General features: G+C 44.2%; 1 protein-coding gene across 6 annotated transcripts in view; it reads left to right on the top strand.

Annotated features, from left to right (window-relative positions):
- Positions 1–19388, top strand: part of LOC311124345 (ubiquitin-associated protein 2-like) — an 85221-nt gene that overhangs the window by 61040 nt on the left and 4793 nt on the right. For 3 of the 6 annotated variants that reach the window (XM_084158286.1, XM_084158287.1, XM_084158288.1), the window contains 5 exons: positions 6418–6471; positions 6723–6804; positions 7214–7434; positions 7737–7842; positions 18038–18163. In XM_084158286.1, the coding sequence (XP_084014412.1) occupies positions 6418–6471; positions 6723–6804; positions 7214–7434; positions 7737–7842; positions 18038–18163 (589 nt within the window). The remainder of the gene's footprint in view (positions 1–6417; positions 6472–6722; positions 6805–7213; positions 7435–7736; positions 7843–18037; positions 18164–19388) is intronic. The other 3 variants (XM_084158289.1, XM_084158290.1, XM_084158291.1) reach the window with 1 other exon arrangement.

Raw genomic sequence — 19388 nt, forward strand, 5'->3', positions numbered from 1 at the left:
CTACAATTTGATTGGAGTCCACCTGTGGTAAATTCAATTGATTGGACATGATTTGGAAAGGCACACACGTCTATATAAGGTCCCACAGTTGACAGTCCATGTCAGAACAAAAACCAAGCCATGAGGTCGAAGGAATTGTCCGTAGAGATCCGAGACAGGATTGTGCTTCAACAAAGTACTGAGTAAATGCTCTGAATACAGCTCAGTGTTCAACACCTTAGTGCCCACAAAGCTCAGCACTAAGCTAAGGACCCTGGGACTAAAAACCTCCCTCTACAACTGGATCCTGGACTTCCTGATGGGCCGCCCCAAGGTGGTAAGGGTAGGCAACAACACATCTGCCACGCTGATCCTCAACACGGGGTTCCCGTAGGGGTGTGTGCTTAGTCCCCTCCTGTACTCCTTGTTCACCCACGACTGCGAGGCCAAGCATGACTCAAACGCCATCATTAAGTTTGCTGACGACACAACGGTGGTAGGCCTGATCACCGACAACGATGAGACAGCCTATAGGGCGGAGGTCAGACCTGGCAGTGTGGTGCCAGGACAAAAACCTATCCTTCAATGTGAGCAAGACAAAGGAGATTATCATGGACTACAGGAAAAGGGGGGCCGAACACGCCCCCATTCACATCGACGGGGCTGTAGTGGTGCGGGTCGAGAGTTTCAAGATCCTTGGTGTCCACATCACCAAAAACTATCATGGTCCAAACACACCAAGAAAATCATGAAGCGGGCACGACAACGCCTTTTTCCCCTCAGGAGACTGAAAAGATTTGGCATGAGTCCCCAGATCCTCAAAGTTCTACAGCTGCACCATCGAGAGCATCCTGACCAGTAGCATCACCGCCTGGTATGGCAACTGCTCGGCGTCTGACCGTAAGGCGCTACAGAGGGTAGTTCGTATGGCCCAGTACATCACTGGGGCCAAGCTTCCTGCCATCCAGCACCTATATACTAGGCGGTGTCAGAGGAAGGCCCAAAATATTGTCACTCTCGTCACCCAAGTCATAGATTGTTCTCTCTATTACCGCACGGCAAGCGATATTGGAACACCAAGTCTAGGTCCAAAACGCTCCTTAACGGCTTAAAAGGTTCCTTAACAGCTTCTACCCCCAAGCCATAAGACTGCTGAACAATTAATCAAATGGCCACCCGGATTTTACACTGTTGCTACTCACTGTTTATTATCTATGCATAGTCATTTTACCACTACATTTACATTTTAGTCATTTAGTAGACGCTCTTATCCAGAGCGACTTACAGGAGCAATTAGGGTTAAGTGCCTTGCTCAAGGACACGTCGACAGATTTTTCACCTATTCGGCTCGAGGATTAGAACCAGCGACCTTTCGGTTACTGGCACTACGCTCTTAACCACTAAGCTAACTATCGCACTACCTACATGTACAAATTACATTGACTAACCTCTACCCCCGCACATTGACTTGGTACCGGTACCCCCTGTATATAGCCTCATTATTGTTATGTTATTGTTACTTTTTTTTATTTTGTACTTTTATTTTATTTAGTAAATATTTTCTTAACTGCATTGTTGGTTAAGGGCTTGTAAGTAAGCATTTCACGGTATTTGGCGCATGTGACAAATACAGTTTTTGATTTGACTTACACTACCGGTCAAAAGTTTTAGAACACCTACTCCTTCAAGGGTTTCTCTTTATTTTGACTATTTTCTACATTGTAGAATAATAGTGAAGATATCAAAACTATGAAATAACACATATGGAATTATGTAGTAAGTGTTAAACAGATCAAAATATGTTTTATATTTGAGATTCTTCAAATAGCCACCCTTTGCATTGATGACAGCTTTGCACACTCTTGGCATTCTCTCAACCAGCTTCATGAGGAATGCTTTTCCAACAGTCTTGAAGGAGTTCCCACATATGCTGAGCACTTGTTGGCTGCTTTTCCTTCACTCTGTGGTCCGACTCATCCCAAACCATCTCAATTTGGTTGAGGTCGGGGGATTGTGGAGGCCAGGTCATCTGATGCAGCACTCCATCACTCTCCTTCTTGGTCAAATAGCCCTTACACAGCCTGGAGGTGTGTTGGGTCATTGTCCTGTTGAAAAACAAATGATAGTCCCACTAAGCCCAAACCAGATGGGATGGCGTATCGCTGTGGTAGCCATGCTGGTTAAGTGTGCCTTGAATTCTAAATAAATCAGTGTCACCAGCAAAGCACCCCCACACCATAACACCACCACCTCCATGCTTTACGGTGGGAAATACACATGCGGAGATCATCCGTTCACCCACACCGCGTCTCACAAAGACACGGTGGTTGGAACCAAAAATCTCAAATTTGGACTCCAGACCAAAGGACACATTTCCACCGGTCTAATGTCCATTGCTTGTGTTTCTTGGCCCAAGTAAGTCTCTTTTTCTTATTGGTGTCCGTTAGTGGTGGTTTCTTTGCAGCAATTCGTCCATGAAGGCCTGATTTCACACAGTCTCCTCTGAACAGTTGATGTTGATGTGTCTGTTTGGGCTGCAATTTCTGAGACTGGTAACTCTAATGAACTTATCCTCTGCAGCAGAGGTAACTCTGGGTCTTCCATTCCTGTGGCGGTCCTCATGAGAGCCAGTTTCATCATAGCGCTTGATGGTTTTTGCGACTGCACTTGAAGAAACTTTCAAAGTTCTTGAAATGTTCCGTATTGACTGACCTCCACGTCTTAAAGTAATGATGAACTGTCGTTTGTCTTTGCTTATTGGAGCTGTTCTTGCCATAATATGGACTTGGTCTTTTCCCAAATAGGGCTATCTTCTTTTGCATTTCAAAGATGATGGAACAAAACAAAAAAGAAAACGCATGTTTTTTTGTTATTTTTTACCAGATCTAATGTGTTATATTCTCCAACATTAATTTCACATTTCCACAAACTTCAAAATGTTTCCTTTCAAGTGGTATCAAGAATATGCACATCCTTGCTTCAGGTCTTGAGCTACAGGCAGTTAGATTTTGGTATGTCATTTTAGGTAAAAATTGAAAAAAGGGGTCCGATCCTTAAGAGGTTAAGAAGGAAAGAAATTCCACAAATTAACTTAACAAGGCACACCTGTTAATTTAAATGCATTCCAGGTGACTACCTCATGAAGCTGGTTGAGAGAATGCCAAGTGTGCAAAATTGTCAAGGCAAAGGGTGGCTACTTTGAAGAATCTCAAATATAAAATATATTTTGATTTGTTTAACACTTTTTTGGGTTACTACATGATTCCATGTGTTATTTCATAGTTTTGATGTCTTCACAGGTTGAAGCCTGCATTAGATGTTGTCGTCCTCATAATAGCCGCACATGGTTTTACACTTCAATTGAAGCAGCGCGAAACAAGCGGAAGTGGCCACAACTCTCTCAAACTGATCAAAAATGAAATCACTGATAATTGTAAGGGAGCAGGAGAACTTATAAATTGGCTACAATAGGACTTTTAAAGCACCAAATTGAGGAAATGTCTGATTTTCAATGTAGGTCTATTCCAGTACTTCTGAGCTCCAAATTCAAGTAGGCTACTTCAAGCCCTTTGTATTGTTTAAAATTGCAGGTTTAACATGGAAACAAATGAATTTGTCATGTTATTTCATTACCAGATCATATTGTGAAGAAGCCCACTAGGCTATGTAATTTGGTGTCATTATATCCATAATAATTAAAAAGTATAGCGTTGGGTGTTGCGCCATAGTCTATCCTATAGAATTGCACACAGTAGACTGTGTCCAATCCGAGAAACAAAAACATATTAAAACATGAACTCATTACATTGATGCTTTCTTTCTCTGTTAAATTTCACGAGACCCTGCTGTAAACCAAGCAGACAACAGATGATCAACATCAATTCACTAGGGATATTAGATCCAACGTGGATCCAGGCACAACTGTCTTCACCGGTGTAACGAATGAGATACTCCAATACTCTGGACATTACTTGCGAACACCTTTTTCTCAGCTGTTGCATCGCATGTGCCATCACAACATCTGTTCGTCAATTGACTGTCATTCATCTGATCCAGGAAGGAATTTTCTGATGTCTGAAAATATCATGGCATAATTAAACAGCTCGACACCAAATGTTCATCCAACAAGTATTATGCATAATTATTGAAGAACCACATTAAGGACAGTATCGATTTAGGTTTTAAGTATCAAGGTGACTCTTTCGGTTAGAAGCATTCGATTTTGCAATCGCATACATTTTGGGGGATTTGTGTGCCCTTAACTGTTTTCACCCCGTAACATAAGGAGACACGAAATGTTACGTAGTTACACTGCATTTCTGAAATCTATACAAAAAACTGTCAGATGGCTAGATCCAGGATTCTTACATGGTTCAATTTCTAATTTAACTGATTAATGCTTAATATACAATATAATGACAACTTACACTGCCATGAATGCAATGATAGAAAAGTAATGTTTTATGTCATACGATTTTGGACAAATCCGTCAAGAACCCAACCATGAAAGAGTTAAACAGGTTTTAAATAAACTTGTGAATTTTATTGAATATACAGTGAGGGAAAAAAGTATTTGATCCCCTGCTGATTTTGTACATTTGCCCACTGACAAAGAAATGATCAGTCTATAATTTTAATTGTAGGTTTATTTGAACAGTGAGAGACAGAATTACAAAAAAGAAATCCAGAAAAATGCATGTAAAAAATGTTATGAATTGATTTGCATTTTAATGAGTGAAATAAGTATTTGACCCCCTCTCAATCAGAAAGATGTCTGGCTCCCAGGTGTCTTTTATACAGTTAACGAGCTGAGATTAGGAGCACACTCTTAAAGGGAGTGCTCGTAATCTCAGCTTGTTATCTGTATAAAAGACACCTGTCCACAGAAGCAATCAATCAATCAGATTCCAAACTCTCCACCATGGCCAAGACCAAAGAGCTCTCCAAGGATGTCAGGGACAAGATTGTAGACCTACACAAGGCTGGAATGGGCTACAAGACCATCGCCAAGCAGCTTGGTGAGAAGGTGACAACAGTTGGTGCGATTATTCGCAAATGGAAGAAACACAAAATAACTGTCAATCTCCCTCGGCCTGGGGCTCCATGCAAGATCTCACCTCGCAGAGTTGCAATGATCATGAGAACGGTGAGGAATCAGCCCAGAACTACACGGGAAGATCTTGCCAATGATCTCAAGGCAGCTGGGACCATAGTCACCAAGAAAACAATTGGTAACACACTACGCCGTGAAGGACTGAAATCCTGCAGCGCCCGCAAGGTCCCCCTGCTCAAGAAAGCACATATACAGGGCCGTCTGAAGTTTGGCATCAACTCAACTCGCCGTGTTTGGAGGAGGAGGAATGCTGCCTATGACCCCAAGAACACCATCCCCACCGTCAAACATGGAGGTGGAAACATTATGCTTTGGGGGTGTTTTTCTGCTAAGGGGACAGGACAACTTCACCGCATCAAAGGGACGATGGACAGGGCCATGTACCATCAAATCTTGGGTGAGAACCTCATTCCCTCAGCCAGGGCATTGAAAATGGGTCATGGATGGGTATTCCAGCATGACAATGACCCAAAACACACGGCCAAGGCAACAAAGGAGTGGCTCAAGAAGAAGCACATTAAGGTCCTGGAGTGGCCTAGCCAGTCTCCAGACCTTAATCCCATAGAACATCTGTGGAGGGATCTGAATGTTCGAGTTGCCAAACGTCAGCCTCGAAACCTTAATGACTTGGAGAAGATCTGCAAAGAGGAGTGGGACAAAATCCCTCCTGAGATGTATGCAAACCTGGTGGCCAACTACAAGAAACGTCTGACCTCTGATTGCCAACCATGGTTTTGCCACCAAGTACTAAGTAATGTTTTGCAGAGGGGTTAAATACTTCCCTCATTAAAATGCTAATCAATTTATAACATTTTTGACATGCGTTTTTCTGGATTTTTTTGTTGTTATTCTGTCTTTCACTGTTCAAATAAACCTACCATTAAAATTATAGACTGATCATGTCTTTGTCAGTGGGCAAACGTACAAAATCAGCAGGGGATCCAATACTTTTTTCGCTCACTGGAGCTATGTTCCCCTTATATCTTAATTTAATGACATGACACAAATTGGCAGATTATTATCAATGATTTATCAACAGCTGTAATAAACAGCATAGGAAATCCTCACTGGAACTCTAGTTTATAGGAAGACCTAAGTACTCCTCACTGTCTCTGTCAACTAAACCTGCCTTTAGGTCATGGAAATCATGAAGTCTTATCTGTATGTGACTGACTGCCTATATCTGGGCATATCGTTCAATATTCCGATTTTTACAGTTTATAAAAGATGCGATTTAGTGCTTCATAATTGTATACTGCAATTAGAGAAAAATTGCGAAAGTTTTTTTAATTCTTTGTCTTGTCTCACCGCCTTGTGCCCCTCAGCCTCAGGTGTACGGCTATGATGACCTACAGATGCTCCAGACAAGAATACCACTGGTGAGTAAGTTATCTGGATCTAACCCATCCATGTGTGGACTGGCCAAATATGACTTCTGGTATTTACTATTAACTCTAGCAACAGTTGCAAACTGTTTTTTAAAGAAGGGAACAACTGGCTGTCTTGCCAAACTGTTCTTGGAACCCTCATTTCTTTCCAGGAACTTTGCTATGTAGCGATTGAATGAAACGGGATATAGTCTGATAGTCCTTTCGTACTAGTTAAAACTAAGCCTCTTCTGTCTTCTCAGGATTACTACAGCATCCCGTTTGCCACCCCCAACACAGCACTGACTGGCAGAGATGGCAGCTTGAGCAACAACCCTTACTCTGGTAAGCGCCATTCTAACCCCCATCTATGGTGTACAACTAACTCTACTTTCCTAATCTATGGACTGTGTACTGAGTGCTAACACAGTGAAGGGAGGGGTTTGGTGTTAGGAACGAACACAACAGTTGATCCTGTCCTGCGTCTCCATGGCGAAACAGGGGGACAGTGGTGTGCTAGAACAATGTGCAGCTACCACCAGATAGTCAGACCTTCATCGCTGTGACTGACTGGAACTGATACGCTGCTACAACGTTATTGTACTGGTGTACTAACTGATCTGAGAATCACCCGCCTGTTGCTTGAACACAACGGAAGTTATTCTGTAACTTTTTCCTCTCTCGTCTCTCTCCCACTCATCCCCCTTTCACACATTTCCCTTTGCCTTTAATCTCTCTCCCCCGTTCCCCGCAGGTGACTTATCAAAGTTTGGTCGAGGTGACGCGTCATCCCCGGCGCCGGCCACCACATTGGCCCAGCAGTCGCAGCAGAACCAGAGCCAGACGCACCACACCACGCAGCAGCCCTTCCTGAACCCCGCACTGCCCCCTGGCTACAGCTACACCAGCCTGCCCTACTACACCGGCGTGCCGGGCCTGCCCAACACCTTCCAGTACGGCCCCGCCATGTTCCCGGTGAGGTTTCTCATGATTTGTCTGGGTATTGTCAATTTTGGATGTTTTTATGAAGTTAACAAGGGTATGTTCTCGTGATGCATGTACAAATGCATTTTGTAATATGACATGCAAACTGTAATTTATAACTGGACACATGTATTACAAACAGTTTTTTGGCAAAATGTCCTCTAATGCAGCTTCAATTGAGAGAATCCAGTATGCTGTAAAAGGAATTGAAATGACGTGTTAGCAGCTGATATTTTATATACTTTAGACAACTAAGTATGTTAGTTTGACCTCTAACCTGTCTGTGTTTCCAGGTGGCTCCTACCTCGTCGAAGCAGCACGGTGTGAATGTTGGAGTCAACGCCTCGGCAACAGCCTTCCAGCAGGCCAGCGGCTACGGTTCCCATGGTTACAACACTGGTAAGACTAAACACACACCCTGAGGACACAACCTGTGAACCAGCATCTGTTCAGGGGTCATTCAGTTCAACTCTGTACATACTGGTAGAATGGCTATAAACACTGCATGCAACTGAAAGTCAGTTTAGTCGACACTGCCTGCATTCACTTTTATATTTAATAAGCCTCTCACGTTCAAAGGTTTGTTGGGTTTGAATGCAACTCATTTCAGTTACACCAAGTTGGAGACATTAACATTTGCCTGTGCCTAAGCCTGCTAAGGCTGACATTGCCCACATTACCGGTCTACATCAACCGCTCTTCAACATGGTTAGTGAATGAAACGGCACAAACTCCAACCATTCTAATCAGGCATGCATAGCCACAGCCACTGATGTTGTTGACCAGCTGTTATGGAGCGGTTTCTGTTGCTTGGAGACAAACTGCCTGCTGCCGTTGTTACCAACAAACCATTCTAACCAACCAACCCTGTGCGCTGTCTGATTATGGGCCAGCTATTCATGGGTTGCACCTCCGCCACTCGGTCGCGTTGTTGCCAACGTTCCACAGATGCTGCAGCCATATTGATGGTCAAATGTAGAACTGGGGCTAATGACTTGGAACCGGGGCTAATGACTGTCATCTAAATTACACTATAGGGGCTTGGAAATAAAATGACATTGCTAAAGTTGGCACATATTTAGTAGGAAACAACTTTGCCATGTCAAATTTACTTTAGACAGATGGCAATGTTATTAGCTAGCAATGCTAATGTTAGCTAGCTGAAATCTGGAGGTCTCCCCTCAATCTTAAATAGCTAGCTTTTTTTATATTTTTATTTAACCTTTATTTAACCAGGTAAGCCAGTTGAGAACAAGTTCTCATTTACAACTGCGACCTGGCCAAGATAAAGCATAGCAGTGCGATTAAAAACAACAACACAGAGTTACATATGGGGTAAAAAAACATAAAGTAAAAAAATACAACAGAAAATATATATACAGTGTGTGCAAATGTAGCAAGTTATGGAGGTAAGGCAATAAATAGGCTATAGTGCAAAATAATTACAATTAGTATTAACACTGGAATGCTAGATGTGCAAGAGATTATGTGCAAATAGAGATACTGGGGTGCAAAAGAGCAAAATAAATAACAATATAGGGATGACGTAGTTGGGTGGGCTAATTTCAGATGGGCTGTGTACAGGTGCAGTGATCGGTAAGGTGCTCTGACAACTGATGCTTAAAGTTAGTGAGGGAGATAAGTGTCTCCAGCTTCAGAGATTTTTGCAATTCGTTCCAGTCATTGGCAGCAGAGAACTGGAAGGAATGGCGGCCAAAGGAGGTGTTGGCTTTGGGAATGACCAGTGAGATATACCTGCTGGAGCGCAGACTACGGGTGGGTGCTGCTATGGTGACCAATGAGCTAAGATAACGTTATACTGCATCTAATGTCAATCTGGCGACTTCAAAATGATACGATTTGTGCACTATTTATTTGCCTTTAGAAATGTCATCGTGTTTTCAAGCCACAGTAATGCACTTTAGACAATCTTCATCAGCGCCCAATGAGGATGCATTGAGTAGAATGCTCCGATCAAATCAAATGTATTGGTCACTTACACATGGTTAGCAGATGTTATTGCGAGTGTAGCAAAATGCTTGTGCTTCTAGTTCCGACAGTGCAGTAATATCTAGCAAGTAATATCTAACAGTTCCACAACAAATATCTAATACACTTAAATCTAAGTAAAGGAATGGAATAAGAATATATAAATATAAGGATGAGCAATGTCATTGTCAGAGCAGCATAGGCTAAGACGCAATAGATAGTATAGAATACAGTATATACAGTCGTGGTCAAATGTTTTGAGAATGACACAAGTATTGGTCTTCACAAAGTTCGCTGCTTCAGTGTTTTTAGATACTTTTGTCAGATGTTACTATGGTATACTGAAGTATAATTACAAGCATTCCATACAGTGAGGGGGAAAAAGTATTTGATCCTCTGCTGATTTTGTACGTTTGCCCACTGACAAAGAAATGATCAGTCTATAATTGTAATGGTAGGTTTATTTGAACAGTGAGAGACAGAATAACAACAAAAAAATCCAGAAAAACGCATGTCAAAAATGTTATAAATTGATTTGCATTTTAATGACGGAAATAAGTATTTGACCCCCTCTCAATCAGAAAGATTTCTGTCTCCCAGGTGTCTTTTATACAGGTAATGAGCTGAGATTAGGAGCACACTCTTAAAGGGAGTGCTCCTAATCTCAGCTTGTTACCTATATAAAAGACACCTGTCCACAGAAGCAATCAGATTCCAAACTCTCCACCATGGCCAAGACCAAAGAGCTCTCCAAGGATGTCGGGACAAGATTGTAGACCTACACAAGGCTTGAATGGGCTACAAGACCATCGCCAAGCAGCTTGGTGAGAAGGTGACAACAGTTGGTGCGATTATTCGCAAATGGAAGAAACACAAAATAACTGCCAATCTCCCTCGGCCTGGGGCTCCATGCAAGATCTCACCTCGTGGAGTTGCAATAATCATGAGAACGGTGAGGAATCAGCCCAGAACTACACGGGAGGATCTTGTCAATGATCTCAAGGCAGCTGGGACCATAGTCACCAAGAAAACAATTGGTAACACACTACGCTGTGAAGGATTGAAATCCTGCAGCGCCCGCAAGGTCCCCCTGCTCAAGAAAGCACATATACAGGCCCGTCTGAAGTTTTCCAATGAACATCTGAATGATTCAGAGGAGAACTGGGTGAAAGTGTTGTGGTCAGATGAGACCAAAATCGAGCTCTTTGGCATCAACTCAACTCGCCGTGTTTGGAGGCGGAGGAATGCTGCCTATGACCCCAAGAACACCATCCCCACCGTCAAACATGGAGGTGGAAACATGCTTTGGGGGTGTTTTTCTGCTAAGGGGACAGAACAACTTCACCGCATCAAAGGGACGATGGACAGGGCCATGTACCGTCAAATCTTGGGTGAGAACCTCCTTCCCTCAGCCAGGGCATTGAAAATGGGTCATGGATGGGTATTCCAGCATGACAATGACCCAAAACACACGGCCAAGGCAACAAAGGAGTGGCTCAAGAAGAAGCACATTAAGGTCCTGGAGTGGCCTAGCCAGTCCAGACCTTAATCCCATAGAACATCTGTGGAGGGAGCTGAAGGTTCGAGTTGCCAAACGTCAGCCTCGAAACCTTAATGACTTGGAGAGGATCTGCAAAGAGGAGTGGGACAAAATCCCTCCTGAGATGTTGGCCACCAGGTTTGCACACTGCAAGAAACGTCTGACATCTGTGATTGCCAACAAGGGTTTTGCCACCAAGTACTAACATGTCATGTTTTGCAGAGGAGTCAAATACTAATTTCCCTCATTAAAATGCAAATCAATTTATAACATTTTTGACATGCGTTTTTCTGGATTGTGTTGTTATTCTGTCTCTCACTGTTCAAATAAACCTACCATTAAAATTATAGACTGATCATGACTTTGTCAGTGGGCGAACATCAAACATCAAATACTTTTTTCCCTCACTGTAAGTGTCAAAGGCTTTTATTGACAATTACATGAAGTTTATGCAAAGAGTCAATATTTGCATTGTTGACCCTTCTTTTTCAAGACCTCTGCAATCCACCCTGGCATGCTGTCAATTAACTTATTGGCCACATCCTGACTGATGGCAGCCCATTCTTGCATAATCAATGCTTGGAGTTTTGTCCGAATTTGTGGGTTTTTGTTTGTCCACCCGCCTCTTGAGGATCGGCCACAAGTTCTCAATGGGATTAAGGTCTGGGGAGTTTCCTGGCCATGGACCCAAAATGGTGTCTTGTTCCCCGAGCCACTTAGTTATCACTTTTGCCTTATGGCAAGGTGCTCCATCATGCTGGAAAAGGCATTTGTCGTCACCAAACTGTTCTTGGATGGTTGGGAGAAGTTGCTCTCAGAGGATGTGTTGGTACCATTCTTCGTTCATGGCTGTGTTCTTAGGCAAAATTGTGAGTGAGCCCACTCCCTTGGCTGAGAAGCAACCCCACACATGAATGGTCTCAGGATGCTTTACTCTTGGCAGCGCTCACCTTGTCTTCTCCGGACAAGGTGTTTTCCGGATGCCCCAAACAATCGGAAAGGGGATTCATCAGAGAAAATGACTTTACCCCAGTCCTCAGCAGTCCAATCCCTGTACCTTTTGGAGAATATCAGTCTGTCCCTGATGTCAAAGTGGCTTCTTTGCTGCCCTTCTTGACACCAGGTCATCCTCCAAAAGTCTTCGCCTCACTGTGCGTGCAGATGCACTCACACCTGCCTGCTGCCATTCCTGAGCAAGCTCTGCGCTGGTGGTGCCCCGATCCCGCAGCTGAATTAACTTTAGGAGATGGTCCTGGTGCTTGCTGGACTTTCTTGGGCGCCCTGACGCCTTCTTCACAACAATTGAACTTCTCTCCTTGAAGTTCTTGATGATCCGATAAATGGTTGATTTAGGTGCAATCTTACTAGCAGCAATATCCTTGCCTGTGAAGCCCTTTTTTGTGCAAAGCAATGATGACTGCACGTATTTCCTTGCAGGTAACCATGGTTAACAGAGGAAGAACAATGATTTATAAATAATTAAATAATTAGTCATTTAGCAGACGCTCTTATCCAGAGCGACTTACAGGAGCAATTAGGGTTAAGTGCCCTGCTCAAGGGCACATCGACAGATTTTTCACCTAGTTGGCTCGGGGATTAGAACCAGCGACCTTTCGGTTACTGGCACAACGCTCTTAACCACTAAGCTACCCACCGCTAAGCTACAAGCACCACCCTCCTTTTAAAACTTCCAGTCTGTTATTCTAACTCAATCAGCATGACAGTGCTCTCTAGCCCTGTCCTCATCAACACTCTCACCTGTGTTAACGAGAGAATCACTGACATGATGGCCGCTGGTCCTTTTGTGGCAGGGCTGAAATGCATTGGAAATGTTTTTTTGGGATGAAGTTCATGTTCATGGCAAAGAGGGACTTTGCAATTAATTGCAATTCAACTGATCACTCTTCATGACATTCTGGAGTATATGCAAATTGCAATCATCATAACTGAGGCAGCAGAGTTTGTGAAAATTAGTATTTGTGTCATTCTCAAAACTTGACCACGATATGAGATGGGTAATGCAAGATATGTAAACATTATTAAAGTGACTAGTGTTCCATTTATTAAAGTGGCCAGTGATGTTCAAGTCTGTATGTAAGCAGCAGCGCCTCTGTGCTTGTGATGGCTGTTTAACAGTCTGATGGCCTTGAGATAGAAGCTGTTTTTCAGTCTCTCGGTCCCAGCTTTGATGCACCTGTACTGACCTCGCCTTCTGGATGATAGCGGGGTGAACAGGCAGTGGCTTGGTTGGTAGTTGTCCTTGATTATCTTTTTGGCCTTCCTGTGACGTCGGGTGCTGTAGGTGTCCTGGAGGGCAGGTAGTTTGCCCTCGGTGATGCGTTGTGCAGACCGCACCACCCTCTGGAGAGCCCTGCGGTTCTGGGCGGTGCAGTTGCTGTACCAGGCGGTGATACAGCCCAACAGGATGCGCTCAATTGTGTATCTGTAAAAGTTTGAGGGTTTTAGATGACAGGCCAAATTTCTTCAGCCTCCTGAGGTTGAGGAGACGCTGTTGCGCCTTCTTCACCACACTGTCTGTGTGGGTGGACCATTTCAGTTTGTCAGTGATATGTACCCCAAGGAACTTAACTTTCCACCTTCTCCACTGCTGTCCCATCGATGTGGATAGGAGGGTACTCCCTCTGCTGTTTCCAGAAGTCCACGATCATCTCCTATGTTTTGTTGACGTTGAGTGAGATGTTATTTTCCTGACGCCACACTCCGACAGCCCTCACCTCCTCCCTGTAGACTGTCTCATCGTTGTTGGTAATCAAGCCCATTACTGTTGTCGTCTGCAAACTTGATGATTTGAGTTGGAGGCGTGCATGGCTATGCAGTCATGGGTGAACAGGGAGTACAGGAGGGGGCTGAGCACACATCCTTGTGGGGCCCCAGTGTAGAGGATCAGTGAAGTGGAGATGTTGTTTCCTACCTTCACCACCTGGGGGCGGCCCGTCAGGAAGTCCAGGACCCAATTGCACAGGGCGGGGTTGAAACCCAGGGCCTCAAGCTTAATGATGAGCATGGAGGGTACTATGGTGTTGAATGCTGAGCTATAGTCAATGAACAGCATTCTTACATAGGTATTCCTCTTGTCCAGATGGGATAGAGCAGTGGCAGTGTGATGGCGATTGCATCGTCTGTGGACCTATTGGGGCGGTAAGCAAATTGAAGTGGGTCTAGGATGACAGGTAAGGTGGAGGTGATATGATCCTTGACTAGTCTCTCAAAGCACTTCATGATGACAGAAGTGAGTGCTATGGGGCGATAGTCATTTAGTTCAGTTACTTTTGCATTCTAGGGTACAGGAACAATGGTGGCCATCTTGAAGCATGTGGGGACAGCAGACTGGGATAGGTAGAGATTGAATATGTCCTTAAACACACCAGCCAGCTGGTCTGCGCGTGCTCTGAGGACGCTGCTATGAATGCAGTCTGGGTCAGTAGCCTTGCGAGGGTTAACACGTTTAAATGTCTTACGTCGGCCACAGAGAAGGAGAGCCCACTGTTCATGGTAGCTTGCCGCGTCGGTGGCACTGTGTTATCCTCAAAGCGGGCAAAGAACTTGTTTAGCTTGTCTGGCAGCAAGACGTCGGTGTCCGCGACGTGGCTGGTTTTCCTATTGTAGTCCGTGATTGTCTGTAAACCCTGCCACATACGTCTCGTGTCTTAGCCGTTGAATTGCGACTCCACTTTGTCTCGATATTGACGTTTTGCCTGTTTGATTGCCTTGCGGAGGGAACGACCACTTTGTTTGTATTCTGCCATATTCCCCGTCACCTTGCCATGGTTAAATGCTGTGGTTCGTGATTTCAGTTTTTCACGAATGTTGCCATCTATCCACGGTTTCTGTTTATGTTAGGTTTTAATAGTCAGTGGGTACGACATCTCCTCTACACTTCCTTATAAACCCACTCACTGAATCAGCGTATACGTCTATATTATTCTTAGAGGCTACCCGGAACATATCCCAGTCCGCGTGATCAAAACAATCTTGAAGCGTGGATTCCGATTGGTCAGACCAGCGTTGAATAGTCCTTAGCATGGGTGCTTCCTGTTTGAGTTTCTGCCTAATAGGAAGGGAGGAGCAAAATGGAGTCGTGGTCAGGTTTGCCGAAAGGAGGTCAGGGGAGGGCCTTGTATGCATAGCAGAAATTAGTGTAGCAGTGATCCAGTGTTTTTCCAGCGCGAGCGCTACAGTCAAAATGCTAATAGAATTTAGGTAGCCTTTTTCTCAAATTTGCTTCGTTAAAATCCCCAGCTACAATAAATGCAGCCTCAAGATACAGTGGGGAAAAAAGTATTTAGTCAGCCACCAATTGTGCAAGTTCTCCCACTTAAAAAGATGAGAGAGGCCTGTAATTTTCATCATAGGTACACGTCAACTATGACAGACAAAATGAGAAAAGAAATTCCAGAAAATCACATTGTAGGATTTTTAATGAATTTATTTGCAAATTATGGTGGAAAATAAGTATTTGGTCAATAACAAAAAAGTTTCTCAATACTTTGTTATATACCCTTTGTTGGCAATGACACAGGTCAAACGTTTTCTGTAAGTCTTCACAAGGTTTTCACACACTGTTGCTGGTATTTTGGCCCATTCCTCCATGCAGATCTCCTCTAGAGCAGTGATGTTTTGGGGCTGTCGCTGGGCAACACGGATTTTCATCTCCCTCCAAAGATTTTCTATGGGGTTGAGATCTGGAGACCGGCTAGGCCACTCCAGGACCTTGAAATGCTTCTTACGAAGCCACTCCTTCGTTGCCCGGGCGGTGTGTTTGGGATCATTGTCATGCTGAAAGACCCAGCCACGTTTCATCTTCAATGCCCTTGCTGATGGAAGGAGGTTTTCACTCAAAATCTCACGATACATGGCCCCATTCATTCTTTCCTTTACACGGATCAGTCGTCCTGGTCCCTTTGCAGAAAAACAGCCCCAAAGCATGATGTTTCCACCCCCATGCTTCACAGTAGGTATGGTGTTCTTTGGATGCAACTCAGCATTCTTTGTACTCCAAACACGACGAGTTGAGTTTTTACCAAAAAGTTATATTTTGGTTTCATCTGACCATATGACATTCTCCCAATCCTCTTCTGGATCATCCAAATGCACTCTAGCAAACTTCAGACGGGCCTGGACATGTACTGGCTTAAGCAGGGGGACACAGCAGGATTTGAGTCCCTGGCGGCGTAGTGTGTTACTGATGGTAGGCTTTGTTACTTTGGTCCCAGCTCTCTGCAGGTCATTCACTAGGTCCCCCCGTGTGGTTCTGGGATTTTTGCTCACCGTTCTTGTGATCATTTTGACCCCACGGGGTGAGATCTTGCGTGGAGCCCCAGATCGAGGGAGATTATCAGTGGTGTTGTATGTCTTCCATTTCCTAATAATTGCTCCCACAGTTGATTTCTTCAAACCAAGCTGCTTACCTATTGCAGATTCAGTCTTCCCAGCCTGGTGCAGGTCTACAATTTTGTTTCTGGTGTCCTTTGACAGCTCTTTGGTCTTGGCCATAGTGGAGTTTGGAGTGTGACTGTTTGAGGTTGTGGACAGGTGTATTTTATACTGATAACAAGTTCAAACAGGTGCCATTAATACAGGAAACGAGGGGAGGACAGAGGAGCCTCTTAAAGAAGAAGTTACAGGTCTGTGAGAGCCAGAAATCTTGCTTGTTTGTAGGTGACCAAATACTTATTTTCCACCATAATTTGCATATAAATTCATTAAAAATCATACAATGTGATTTTCTGGATTTTTTTTTCTCAATTTGTCTGTCATAGTTGACGTGTACCTATGATGAAAATTACAGGCATCTCTCATCTTTTTAAGTGGGAGAACTTGCACAATTGGTGGCTGACTAAATACTTTTTTCCCCCACTGTATATGGTTTCCTGTTTGCATAAAGTCCAGTGAAGTTCCTTGAGGGCCGTCGTGGTATCAGCTTGAGGGGGGATATACATGGCTGTAACGATAACCAAAGAGAATTCTCTTGCGAGATAATACAGTCGGCATTTGATTGTGAGGAATTCTAGGTCAGGTGAACAAAATGACTTGAGTTCCTGTATGTTGTTACAATTACACCATGAGTCATTAATCATGAAACAAACCCCTCCTTCTTCCCGGAGAGATGTTTATTCCTGTCGGCGCAATGTACTGAGAACCCAGATGGCTGTATGGGACGGGGACAGTATATCCCGAGAGAGCCATGTTTCCGTGAAACAGAGTATGTTACAATCCCTGATGTCTCTCTGGAAAGCAACCCTTGCCCTGATCTCGTCCATTTTGTTATCTAGGGACTGGACATTAGCGAGTAATATACTTGGAAGTGATGGGCGGTGTGCGCGCCTCTTAAGTCTGAGTAGAAGACTTAGGAGGCATCAGTCTTAAAACAAACGTTTAAAACAATATTGTAGCGCAACGTGCAACCCATGAATAGAGTGATCTGGGCCCAATATAGATTATTCGTTTGAGGTTTGTGATTTTACTTTTATAAAAAATGTTTACACGGTTTGTGTGTTTGTGAAGACTTGTCTGAAATGGGAGTGGAAATGGTAGTTGTATTATTCTGCAACTTTCACCATTCTTTTGAATGGGGAAGGATATCTATTTCACCCTTTGTACCTTTTGTTAGTCCAGTAATTTGTTCTATTTTAGTTGTTTTGGACTGGAAAAGTGGTCTGTATCGATGTCCCATGGCCCTCCTACTACATGTATTACAGGGGAGTAAGGTGGTGGGTGTTCTGTTGCTATTGCCTATCATTGCTGGCTTCTGCTCATTCAACAAGTGGAGTTGGGCTTCCGGTTACACCCTCCACCCCATCCCACATGAGGTCATCTTAAAACCTGTTTCTCTCCCTCGCTCTGTGTCTCCACCTCTGTCCTTCAGTTTTCTTTCTTTCTTTCTCTCTCTCTATCCACCTGGTCACACAGCACCTCTTATCTACACCACCTACTGCTTCCTGCCTCCACCGCCCACCCCTCCCTCCCCCTGCCTGACACCCACACCCTAACCCTGCTTGGTGTGTCTAACGCTGTGGGCTGCGGCTGTGTGTCTGACTGTTGCAGGCTATGAGGATATGGGCCAGGCTTCGGGGAGTGGGGATTTCTGTAAGGGTGGATATGGCACTGCCGTGGCCACCGCCGCTTCTGCTCAAAACAAGCAAGCCAGCTCTGTCAGCGGGCCTGGAGTCGGTGAGTGCCGCCACACGCCAACCCTCCCTTCCTCCCTCGCGCCGTCATCACCTCCATCCTCCTCTCCCTCATCGCTGCTTACCGTCTGCACCACAGAGGAGCCCCTGACACCCATTATGCAGTCAACCGCCACTCTCTGCCTGCATCCATTCTCCTGTTACTCCTCTGCTCTGTCCCCCAGGACTACTCATCATTAGTCACCAAGGTGCTGTAGGAAGGGTCAAATGTTCTCAGAATTAACACTGTCAATCTTATACCTTAGCCATAGGACAGCGTTGCCCAAACACTGTCCTGGGGACCCCAAGGGGTGCACATTTTGGTTTTTGCTCTAGCACTTCAGATTAAAATATTAAAAGCTTGATGATGAGTTGATTATTTGAATCCGCTGTGTAGTGATAGGGCAAAAAATGGGGTCCCCAGGACCGAGTTTGGGAAATGCTACCATAGAGGCTAACTAATTGTTTATGTTCAATTCTTACATTTCTAAAGTAGTGCGGGGAAGCTAAAGGAGGGCTAACTAGCTAGCTGCTAACCACTTAACAGTTGATGAGTAGCCCTGGTCCATGCTCCCCTCACACGCTGTGCTGCTAGCTTTCCACCCATGGTGTGCTTGCTTAAGTGTGTGTCAGAAGTACCTCGCTGCCCGCTGGCCTGTGTGGTTGATACAGGATATACACACACCTCAAGGGTCTGCTAAATGGCATATTATTATTATTATTATTATTATAAGGGTGGGGAACAAGTGACAAAATGGAGGTCCTGCCTGTTGAACTGCCATGCTCTGAAATGGGGATACTAAGACTATGGGGTATGACGGTAGCATGTTTGCAAAGTGATGCTCTCCCTCAAACTCAATGTATTCTCTCATGTATAGCAGATGAAAAGGAATTGATTTTTTATGTAGATGAACAGTGAATTTCCTGAGTGTGGTTGACATTTAGTACTGGAATACCTAAAATCAAATTTTCTCAACTTGGTACTTGTAAAGTACTTGAATTAAAATGAGAACAGAAAATGATCAAATGTGTTCATTTGAAAAATATTAGAAAATGTATTGGTCTTGCGAATTAATTTCCAGGCAGACTACAGAATTGTATTTCCTCACGTGTTTTGCGTTCTGGTTGCCAGGCGAGCTCGCGCATTCCACCCACACTGCCACTCAGCCAGGCAGGTACAGAAGTGACTGCTTAGGCGCTGCCAAACGTCACATCGATAGCTAAAATGC

The sequence above is a fragment of the Coregonus lavaretus genome (assembly GCF_964263955.1).
Source record: "Coregonus lavaretus genome assembly, chromosome: 3".
NCBI classification, from domain to species: domain Eukaryota; kingdom Metazoa; phylum Chordata; class Actinopteri; order Salmoniformes; family Salmonidae; genus Coregonus; species Coregonus lavaretus.